Source organism: Echiichthys vipera (genome assembly GCF_963691815.1).
Source record: "Echiichthys vipera genome assembly, chromosome: 1".
Taxonomy (NCBI): Eukaryota; Metazoa; Chordata; class Actinopteri; order Perciformes; family Trachinidae; genus Echiichthys; species Echiichthys vipera.
The window spans coordinates 29,953,484-29,964,141 of record NC_139826.1 but is presented as its reverse complement, the minus strand read 5'-3'; the positions used below and the strand labels follow the sequence as shown (position 1 = coordinate 29,964,141).

At 40.4% G+C, this 10,658-nt stretch overlaps 1 protein-coding gene across 1 annotated transcript; it reads left to right on the top strand.

Moving 5' to 3' along the window:
- Nucleotides 1-1,169: 1,169 nt before the first annotated feature.
- On the top strand, nucleotides 1,170-9,417 carry cyp27c1 (cytochrome P450, family 27, subfamily C, polypeptide 1). The gene is made up of 9 exons (XM_083911244.1): nucleotides 1,170-1,580; nucleotides 2,469-2,659; nucleotides 2,986-3,185; nucleotides 3,472-3,681; nucleotides 4,779-4,942; nucleotides 7,266-7,432; nucleotides 7,698-7,776; nucleotides 7,984-8,187; nucleotides 9,179-9,417. The coding sequence occupies exons 1-9, from the start codon at nucleotides 1,290-1,292 to the stop codon at nucleotides 9,296-9,298; spliced, it is 1,626 nt and encodes a 541-aa protein (XP_083767370.1). The 5' UTR covers nucleotides 1,170-1,289; the 3' UTR covers nucleotides 9,299-9,417.
- The last annotated feature ends 1,241 nt before the right edge of the window (nucleotides 9,418-10,658 follow it).

Below are 10,658 nucleotides of genomic sequence, written 5' to 3'. Positions count from 1 at the left end.
CCATATGAATAATAATAATAATAATTGAGTCATATACGGTGGTGTTTAACAGGAAAAAGTATGACAAAATGTGACCTGACAGGTTGACAACCTTCAAAATCAATGAGTAAAACTCTAGGAAACAACTACAATATATATAAAAATAAAATAACTTTTTCCTGCCAGCAATAAATAAAGGCAATATGCACTACTGGCTCCACATCACAGTAGTGTACTCCAATTGTTTTTAATTTACCAGAGTAAAGAAAGTGCAGCTTTTTTTTCCCCCTTGCAAACTGGAACAAAGAAAAAACTTCGAGCTTCATTTGGACTTCTTGGCATGAGTAAAAGCGGGGGATAGAGAGGGGGTGAGCGGTTGGGGTTTACTTCCTCTGCTTGTTGTTGTGAGTGTGGGAATGCCCCCCCCCACACACACACACATGCCCAGCCACCCTGGACAGAGGGTTCAATTCTTCACTTCGAGATCTATTAAGTCGAGAAGATCAACAACAAACGTTTATGAGAACTTTACTAGACAGAGATATGAATAATGTGCAAATATTGTACTTTTACTGAACTGCCATCTACAATTAATCTGTTGGAGAAGTTAAAGATAAATGTATGAATATATGCCACCATGAGCTCCAGACTTGGATAACTTTTCTTTGCAATCTGCCTCTGCAGATTGTATGCAGTTGATCAGTATTTCCTAAAATATTACAGTTAAACATTAACAAAGCAGTGAGCACTTACAGTAGGTGCAGCTGGTGATTAGTGACATCCCCTCTGGGTGTGCAAGAGCTTACATGAGCGAGATTTTCGGAGGGATTTCCCCCTTTGTCATATCCCCAATGTAAACATGCAATTTGGCGTTACGTGACGTTAATCACAGGAACGTTTGTTCGGCGTGTGATGGGTGTGTGCGTGCGTGCACCCAGTTTGATTGATTGACGTGATGTAACTGTGTTTTGGCACGTTGTAATGCACTCCCCTTCCTATGAAAGAATGAACCCATCAGGGTTTTTTGGGGTGGAAACGCCCACACCCGAATACAGAGTTATCCCTCCCTTCTTTGGAAGCGAACATCCAATCCTCTTCCACTTCTGATGTTGTACAACCAACTCTTTAAAAACGTCCCACAATACCATACCATCTTACATTACATTACCACACAGGGAGGACTTCGTTCACACGTGCCAGGAACATGCATTTGCAGATGTGAACTCTGCTTTTAGACTTTGCAAAATACTCAATCATACTGCACGGTTTGTCGGTTTTTGCGTACGGGAGCACCGAAAGGAATCCAAATAATGGCAATCCTGAATCATTTTACGACAGCCTGCTGGAAGAATTTGCAAGGCGACCGGCTAAATAAGCGTCTGTTCTTCATTTTACGCGCCTTACACAAGTCAGCAGCCAGCGAGGCTTTTGGGATCTCCGCGGCTGGAGAAGAGGCCATGCCCGAAAGATTGATCACACCGGCGGGTGTCGGCCAGGAAAAGGGAATCAGGACCCTAAAGGAGATGCCTGGACCCAGCACCCTGTCCAACTTGATCGAGTTCTTCTGGAGAGACGGTTTTAGCAGGATCCATGAAATTCAGGTAATGGTGTCCATATATTAATTTCTATGTGCTTTATTTCGTTTTTTTTGACAAATGAATAATAACCATGTGTTGCCCACCAATGACAAAGAGCCTATGTATTCTCAGCGTCGGCCAAATGTGACACCTTTGCGTAAAATGGCACAGATCGTTGCGTAAAAGCGCACCAGGAGCTTGGTCGCTGGTCAGCTTTCCACTCCAGGGTCAGAGTTTTGTAATAGTCTTCAAATGAATTACACGAGACACTGAAAGTCCTCTCTTCATCACAATATGCTGCAGATAAGTTTATAATAAAGCGTTTGGTATCGGTCTGTAGAATTTTGTTTTTGAAATATCTGAAAAATAAAACAAGGTTGAGAAAATTAACCAAACATAGGTGCCCATCAGCATGACAAAACAACACTATGTCGTACCCTCGTGATCAGGATAATTTATTACTCACGATCAGCGTGTATCTTATGGTGAAACTTCACAATGGCACACACTGTCATGTAAGTTCAGATGAACACACCCCCTTTCTTTTTTTTTTTATTTCATAATCAGTGCAGCTGTGTGAACAACATAATTTGCCATAGGTATTAAAAAATGTAGACACTCTTAAAGAAACAACATTCAGATAAATGGAAGTTTAAGTAAGGTCATTATTACAGATGGGTTGTACTGGCATTCAATTACTTCACATTTCTTTGCTTCAGTCAGATACAATCATACATGTTATGTTATTTATTTACATTTCTAAGCTGAATCAAATATTTATCCTATTAGCCAGCATGAAGGTATGTTAGAATATGTCAGTCTAATAAAGTGAATTAGTCCTGTATTATGTCCTTGTTCTCCAAATTTAATAAATGTGACAACTAATTCATTTATGTCACTTCTGCTTTACAGATTGAGCACAGGAAGAAGTATGGCAAAATTTTCAAATCCCGTTTTGGGCCCCAGTTGGTGGTCTCGGTGGCGGACCGTGATATGGTGGCTGAGGTGCTGAGGGCAGAGGGTGTGGCTCCTCAGAGAGCTAACATGGAGTCCTGGAAGGAGTACAGAGACATGCGAGGCCGCTCTACTGGCCTAATCTCAGCGTGAGTCCTCCTTCAACCTTTGATCTTTGAGTCGGGACAAGGACCTCCTGAAATGCATAATGTCGAGGGCCAACAGCATAATCACTTTAGTTTCTATATGTGAAGATGGGCACAGCTCAAAACTAGGTGTCCCATTTCCGGTGTTAGCTCATTTCTAATACACCTGCCCTTTTACTCCTAAATAGTCTTTTTTGGATGTATAAACTCATTTGGCATCAATATCTTCATTCTTCATAAGCATATTTTCTCTTTCTGTCTAAATGTGAAACTCTTAATTTAAAAAAAAACATGGGAAATGATCTTGTCTCCCGTGTCCTGTTCTCTAGTGAGGGAGAAGATTGGCTGAAGATGCGGAGCGTGCTCAGGCAGCTCATCATGCGTCCCCGGGATGTAGCAGTCTTCTCTGATGATGTGAACCAAGTGGTAGATGACCTCATCAAAAGAGTTTGTATTCTGCGCACCCAGGAGTCTGACGGAGCAACTGTCCTCAATGTGAATGACCTCTTCTTCAAATATGCCATGGAAGGTTTGTAAAGATCCTTCAAAGGTTGTTTTTGAATGAACTGAATGTTGTGCAAGGTGGACTTGAAAATGAAAGTATAGATGTGGGGGGGGGGCTGGTCATGTGTTCAGAAAGGACAATAGGTTGGCAAGAAAAATGAAAATTAGCAAACTATGTTGTACCTGTTTTACATTCCAGTTACACTAACATCAAGGATCAAGTGATGGTAAGGAATCCTTGCAGCTTTCCAACTGTACACAAAAGATTATTGAAACTCTGTCTCCGTCCTCCTTGCCTTTTGTGTTTACAGGTGTAGCAGCTATTTTGTACGAGTCCCGACTAGGCTGCTTGGAAAACGAGATACCCCAGGAAACCCAAGACTACATCAGTGCGCTGCACCTCATGTTCAGCTCCTTCAAGACAACCATGTACGCTGGGGCGATCCCCAAGTGGCTCCGACCTGTCATCCCCAAACCATGGGAAGAGTTCTGTCTCTCCTGGGACGGCCTCTTCAACTTCAGTAAGTGTTGTGACTTTTGACCATGGCGGGGCAGGAAAAATACCTTTTTGGTAAAAGGTGATCTCCATCTGCCTGCAATAAATATTAACAGGGTATTCCAGTAATTTAGTTAATTTAGCAATCCGCTACCAAAAAGTGGAGAAAACTGAGGCAGAGGAGGCTGAGATATCTGGATTTATAGTCCATAGTAAGGGTCAAGCTCCGAAAACACTGCTATGGAGGCTTTGTTATAAATGTGTAGTCTTCAAGCTAGGGCTGCAACTAATGATTACTTAATTATTGATTAATCTGGCATTTGTTTTGTAGATCAATTGCTTGGTCTATAAAATGTCAGATAAAAATTTCAAAAAGTCCATTCCAGTTTCTTGAAAGTCTTAGGTAGCTGATGTCTTTGTTTTGTCAGTTTATGATATTAAACACAGGAAAGCAGGAAATCCCCATATTTAAGAGGCTTTTTCTGCCTTTTTTCCATGAAAAATTACTTGATTATCAAAAAAGTTGGTTCTTATTTTTATGTCGATCAACTAATTAGTTAGTCGACTAATTGCTGCGCCCTTACTCCTAATATAATCCTAAAGCAATCATCAAGAATTTTGTTTTTCATACTTGACCCAGCATCTCCAGAGCCACAATATACTGTCTTCACAGTCTGAGGAGTACTTCCCGAGGTAAAATGGGTGCTCCTTTAAGATTTCCTGTGCTTTTTTCTGAATGAACTTCAGGGCTTTTAATTAAGTGCATGACTTTTAAAAGAGACATTAAAATAAATGTTTACATCACGTAAAAACAATTGGTGCAGAGAGATAAATAGATCTAATAAATAGTTTGATGTGTAAACATGTTATATAATGCTTTCTCTGTTCGTCTCTTTTAAAAATACAAAACAGTACAGCTTAGGTATTGGGAAGCATTTGCAAACTCTTCTGGACAAAAAGCATGGCATCAATAGAAAGGAATGTTGATTTGCATCTAAATCTCGACTGTTGTATGGGATTGTGAGAGTATAAGGACCCTCTGTTACATAACCTGATCCTTTTTTTCATTTCCCTTCACTACCGCCCTTTTCCATTCATTCTACCTTCTGTCTCTGATCCCAGGCCGTATTCACGTTGATAACAGGCTCACAGAGATAAAGGCCCAACTGGAGCGGGGAGAGGAGGTGAAGGGGGGACTGCTCACACACATGCTCGTCACCAAGGAGATGAACATGGAGGAGATCTACGCCAATTTAACGGAGATGCTGCTGGCTGGGGTCGACACGGTGTGTGTGTGTGCGCGCTTGCGTGTGCGTGCCTGCGTGTGTGCGTGCGTGCGTGTGTGTGTGTGTGTGTGAAATGATATGTGCAGAAATCGAGGAGTGCCGAGGTGCAGTGAGTACAGTTTTTAATAGGAGGTGGAGGGGTTGGGAGTGCACGTGTGTCTGTCTGCATCTGCGTGTCTGTGTTTGAGTCAGTCTTGAGTTACAAGGGTTGGGTTTCTGGCGCCACATCCGTGCCTGTGTAGCTGTGCCAGCGTCGGGTCAGAGCAGTGAATTGGGAGGTTACACAGTATCCCACTGACAAACTTGTTCTCACTCAGATTTAGTTTCTTGTCATTTGTCATTGTCTGTTAGATCTACAAAGAGGGGGCTTTTGTCTTTTTTTTCCTCCACCAGACATCTGTGTGCCCTTGTGTTGTGTGTAGAACTTAATTAGATAGCACTTGGACTTTTAGGTTAATGTCATTGAAGTATATTTTTTTCGTTGGGGGGGCATTTTTACCTTTTCATTGGCAGATTAAAGACTACAGAAATAGAAAACATTGGAAAGGTGGAATGGACAGTCAACAAAGATGAGTCATATTTGTACCCATTCTGTTACTTTTGTGGTTGGTTATGGTATGGTTGGCGTCTTAGCCCACTGAGTCAGCAAACGCTCCCCCACACGACAAAATGGAATATGTTCACAAAAAAATATTAACTATACTAATAAACTATACTAATATTATTATAAACACAAAATATTTCTGAGACTAGAAAATCTTTTCCCTGATAATGCACAATACCCACTGAGAATGATTTTCTAACTGTTTCACACTTGCCTGGTATGTGTGTGTTAATATCTGTGTGTGTGTGTGTACCTGCATACTGTGCGCACATGTGCACAGTTACTGCCTAATTTGTTTTGGGTACTGTCAGATTAATGATAATTACAAGTGTAGAGTGTTTTGTTCTGAGCTTGGGGGCACCAGATAAAAGGGTGTGTGTGTTTTTGTTGAACTTACAACGGCCACGTCCTGGTAGGGGGCGGACTGAGCTGAGCCATTTTCCTTTACTCAGCGCACACAAGAGCTGTCAAGACACGTTAGACACAGCCAGAGTCATGGCTCAGACTGGGCAGAGGTGAGATGAGGGGGAGAATAAGGGGGTGGGCCTGAGCAAGAGGGACGCTGTCAAGAAACGGGGGGGAGGGCATAGGAGTTGGGTTTACAGTGTAAGAGAATGAGGAGAAAATGTGTGTGTGTGTGTGTGTGTGTGTCTTTGGGGGGGGGGGGGGGCTTTTGTCATATGATTCCTCTTTGCTTTTGTCAGAGGTGTTGCCAGCATCTGTCTCAGCCAGGGTTGATTAGTTGGTTAGATGGGAAGAGGGTGATAACGGAGTGGGAGGGAGGATCTGAGGACAAGGGAGGATGGAGACGTAACAGTAAGAAGGATGGTGGGGTTTATACAAGGATAGATTCTTTTGATCATGAGTTTATTAGACAAACTGACCTTCAAATGACTTCCGGGATCTTTACAAGGTTGCCTCTCTGATACCAGTATGAGGTGGGAAAAGTGAGGAAGCCAGGTGGAAAGATAGGCAGGGTGCCAAGAAAAGAATTAACATATAAGCTAACGCATACGGTTTTGTCAGCAAAGATATGTGAATACGGGGAAAGATGACATCCATTGTCATTTGCTTATATGCCCACATTCTTGAAATTCAAATGTCAGTGACGTGTAAGTGGGACAAAGGACAAGTTGCGACAGATGAGAACAGGAGATGAGATAAAAATGAGTTGGTAGGGCTGTCGCATGAAAGGAAAAAGGAAATGAAAATGATCAGGGTGTGTCTGATGACAAAGGGAAAGCACTACGTGTGGGAAGAGTGTGTGGAGGGAGATCAAGCAATAATCAGAAGTGTCAGAAATAATGGGATAGTTTCAATATTGTGTAACCTGCACACTGTAATGCTGTTAAGTGTGGAACAATGGAGTGAAAGGTACATTTGGATAAGAACCGATGAGAAAGATGTGAGATATGAGACGAGGGATAATGGGCTGAGAGTGCAGCTGGTGGAGTGGACTCATGTGTCTGCTCAGCACGTGGAAGTAGCCCCCTCTCCTTCAAAGCCCCTCACTGTTTCCCAACACTTACGCAACGTAGAAACTCTTATATCAGCTTGCATTGCAGTCAAACTTTTTGCAGAACATCCAAAAAAGACAGCATTTCCACAAAGATTTAAGAGCAACTTAATTATACTTGAACTACACATTCAGAGAGTAATGTACTGTATACAACAGTTTGTTTTTTGTTTGTTTTTAAATACCCTTTTCTACTTTTCCAGACATCCTTCACCCTTTCATGGGCCAGCTACCTGTTAGCACGACACCCTGATGTACAGCAGCAAATCTTTATGGAAGTGACAAAGACTCTGGGACGTGGAGAAGTTGCCACAGCAGAAGATGTCCCACGTCTGCCTCTCATCAGAGGGTTGGTCAAAGAGACACTCAGGTGAAGACTGCATGACTGGCTGTTTCTTCTCTAGCTGTTGATGTCTTATTTTCTTTGTTTTTACTCTCACTTGCAATGCTACAAACAACTCAGCAATAGACTTATAGGCTTGACTTTGTTGAATATGCACACATCTTAAATTTGTTTATTATCTTTATCTGTGTGTGGTTTAACCTAATCTGGTTATTCAGGCTTAAACTTTGTGAGAAGATGAATGTATAGTGCTGATGAATAACAGTCTTTGTGCACCCCTCCCTGGGAGCAGGCTTTTTCCAGTTCTCCCAGGCAACGGACGGATTACTCAGGATGACTTGGTGGTGGGCGGATACTTTATCCCCAAAGGGGTAAGACTGATAGAGACATAATAGATTCAAGTCCTCCAGAGTGTGCATGTGCTGAAGAAAAATCATGACCATAAGAGTCAGCCAAAACCATTACAGTGGGACCAGATGTAACATGATCCTGCATTACTCATACATCTCTATGCATGTTCAATAGCACAGCTGTTTTCATTAAAAAAATGACATTTTTTTGTTTTCTCACTTTGTTAGACTCAGTTGGCTCTTTGTCACTACACTACGTCTTTCGATGAAGAGAACTTCCCTGATGCTTCAGACTTCCGACCTGATCGCTGGATACGAAAAGATTCCACAGATCGTGTCGACAACTTTGGCTCGATTCCCTTTGGCTATGGCATCAGGAGCTGCATCGGCAAGAGAGTAGCCGAGTTGGAGATGCATCTAGCTCTCACAAGGGTAGGGGATTAATCAATTAGCTACACAGACAATTAAAACGTTTTTTTATTATCCTTTATTGAGTATTACCAAGGTCCACACAAACAATGGGATCATTCTCATAGGGCAGAAGGTATAACACAAGTTAGAATAGATAATACAGAAACAAATAATGACCAATAACAGAAGTAAAAGTAGTGTGTAATACTGAAAAATGAAATACATAACAAACTTAGTAGGTAACTTTTTATGAAAAATGTTTTTTTTCATATTTGCTGAAATTGTCACTGTATGCTGACTATGAGACAGACAATCTGTCAAAAAGTCATGTACCTTTGACCTAATGGCATGTGCAAGATTCCACCGGGACGACCCTCAACCGAACCAATGAGTCTCTGACACAGTGTCAATGACTGCTTATGAACTCTGATCAAACTGTAAAGCTAAGCAGCGCTGATCAAATATGAATCAAAAGGATGATACTCTATTGCCTATTTCTCATATATGAATGAATGAAGTTCGTATTGTTCTTATTGTTGTGTCATGCATATAACGGCACAACCCGCATAGCCTTACAAGATAACATAAACTCATATAATAGATCCTGAACCAACTCTCACATCAGGTCTTCAGACCACCAGTGATTACAACAAATCACTGGCAAAAGGCTTTAGGCTAGCCTACATATAATACCGGAGAAAGTATCCCCATCATCATTAAATAGTCATTGTGTCTTTATCAGGCTTTTGAGACAAAGTTTGCAAACCTTAACACTGAATAAATAAATCAAAAATCAGTGTTTTTCTCAAGCCATTTCATGGAAATTAATATTCTTGAATCATCATAGTATGTAGCCCCCCCCAAAAAATACTTATTTTCTACCGAGTCTGCCAAACCTTAATGGCGTACCAGTTCCCAGCTGGGCTGCTAAAGAGCTTTGGCTTCAAGATAAACACACTTTTGAATGTTCTCATAGATGAGTTATATAATCTGATTGTCATCTCTTGTGCAGCTCATTCAAAGATTCCACATTGGTGTGTCTCCTATCACTGCTGATGTCAAGGCCAAAACCCACGGCCTGCTCTGCCCTGCTTCCCCGATCCACCTGCAGTTCAACGACCGGGAAAACTAGACTCAGACTCCTCCTCAGATCTACTGTATGTTTTCAAAGTGCTCATTCATTATTAGGTTATTATTATTTTTAATACATTGCCTTCAGCACAACTTTCACTGTAAGATTGTAGATAAAGAGCTGAGACTGAGGTTTTACTCAGGCAAGAAACATGTCTCACCTTCCTGTTCACTGGTGAGGAGGGCACAAAAAATAGTACAGGACCAGTAATGTAAAGATAAAATCTGTTATTGGAAGTATATTATTTGTGCTATTCGAAATAGTGAGTGGAAAAATGAACTATAATCTATTTACTCAAACTATCCTTTTGTATCAATAGCATATGTGTGTAATCACACTGCTTCCTCCCCAAGTTTGAGAAATCAAATCACTTGTTTAATGGCAACCAAGAATGTACTAAAAAGGATACAGTATGTATATAATGAGCTTTATTTTAAGATTATGTTTTTTTCTGTCTTGCAAACCAAAACAATGTTGGGTAGTGTAGCTTGTTTCTGGTGCCTCAATTTCTATTCAGTCTGAGGAAGAACGTTACATCACTAAAGTAGAATTACATGATTTTGATTCATGGAAACATCAAGGTGTCATGAGATAACTTGGTGCTGTATAAATACAATAGACTTGGCTTAACTGAGAAACAGTTTTGTATAATTCTAGAAAATGATGTTTACCTTTTTAACTTCTAACTCACTAATAAGTGAACCATTAAAAACTAAATTAACCAAAAAAAAAAGATTATTTTCTCAACTAATGACAATAATCTATTTTACACTACGTATTTGGATCAAAAATGTTTTCCTTGTTTATTTAATGTTTTATGTGAATTATGAATTAAGTATTTTACCAGAATGTTTGTTACGTAAAGAATTTATTTGAGAGGGGTCATGTATGTTACAGAACAGTTTTTGAAGCAGAGGAGAGAGAGTTGTTTGAATTGTGCTAATATGAAGGATCACACTGGTTTGCATGGAGGGAAATGGAAAGTTTTATGTCTTTGAATGTATATGCTCTGCTCTTATGTCTTTATTTACCTTTTTACCATAGTTCCAGTGAAGCTGGGTAATAAAATATCAAATCTAAGTATTATTTTAAACATTGTCTGTCTGTCTGTCTGTCTGTCCGTGTGTGTACTTTTAAAAAGTCAAGGCAGTGTATTAAAGGTCGAGGTTTACAAAGCTTAGTATTTCTTTTAATACTGCAAACCCAGGAAAACATGGGATCACTAACTAATAAAATATCCTCTGTAGTTTTTCAGAGTAAAGATCCTGAGTACATGAGTTGATGTGAAAGCACAGTGATACACTGATGTAAGCAACAAATGAATGATTCCGACAACTCAAAATACTTTGAACCCAAGCGT

Bases quoted from the DNA above. Each gene is read 5' to 3' on its own strand.
- cyp27c1 (XM_083911244.1), top strand. From the start codon at position 1,290: ATGGCAATCCTGAATCATTTTACGACAGCCTGCTGGAAGAATTTGCAA. The intron at 4,943-7,265 runs GTGTGTGTGTGT...CTACTTTTCCAG, and splicing joins TGCTGGCTGGGGTCGACACG to ACATCCTTCACCCTTTCATG. The intron at 8,188-9,178 runs GTAGGGGATTAA...TCTCTTGTGCAG, and splicing joins TGCATCTAGCTCTCACAAGG to CTCATTCAAAGATTCCACAT.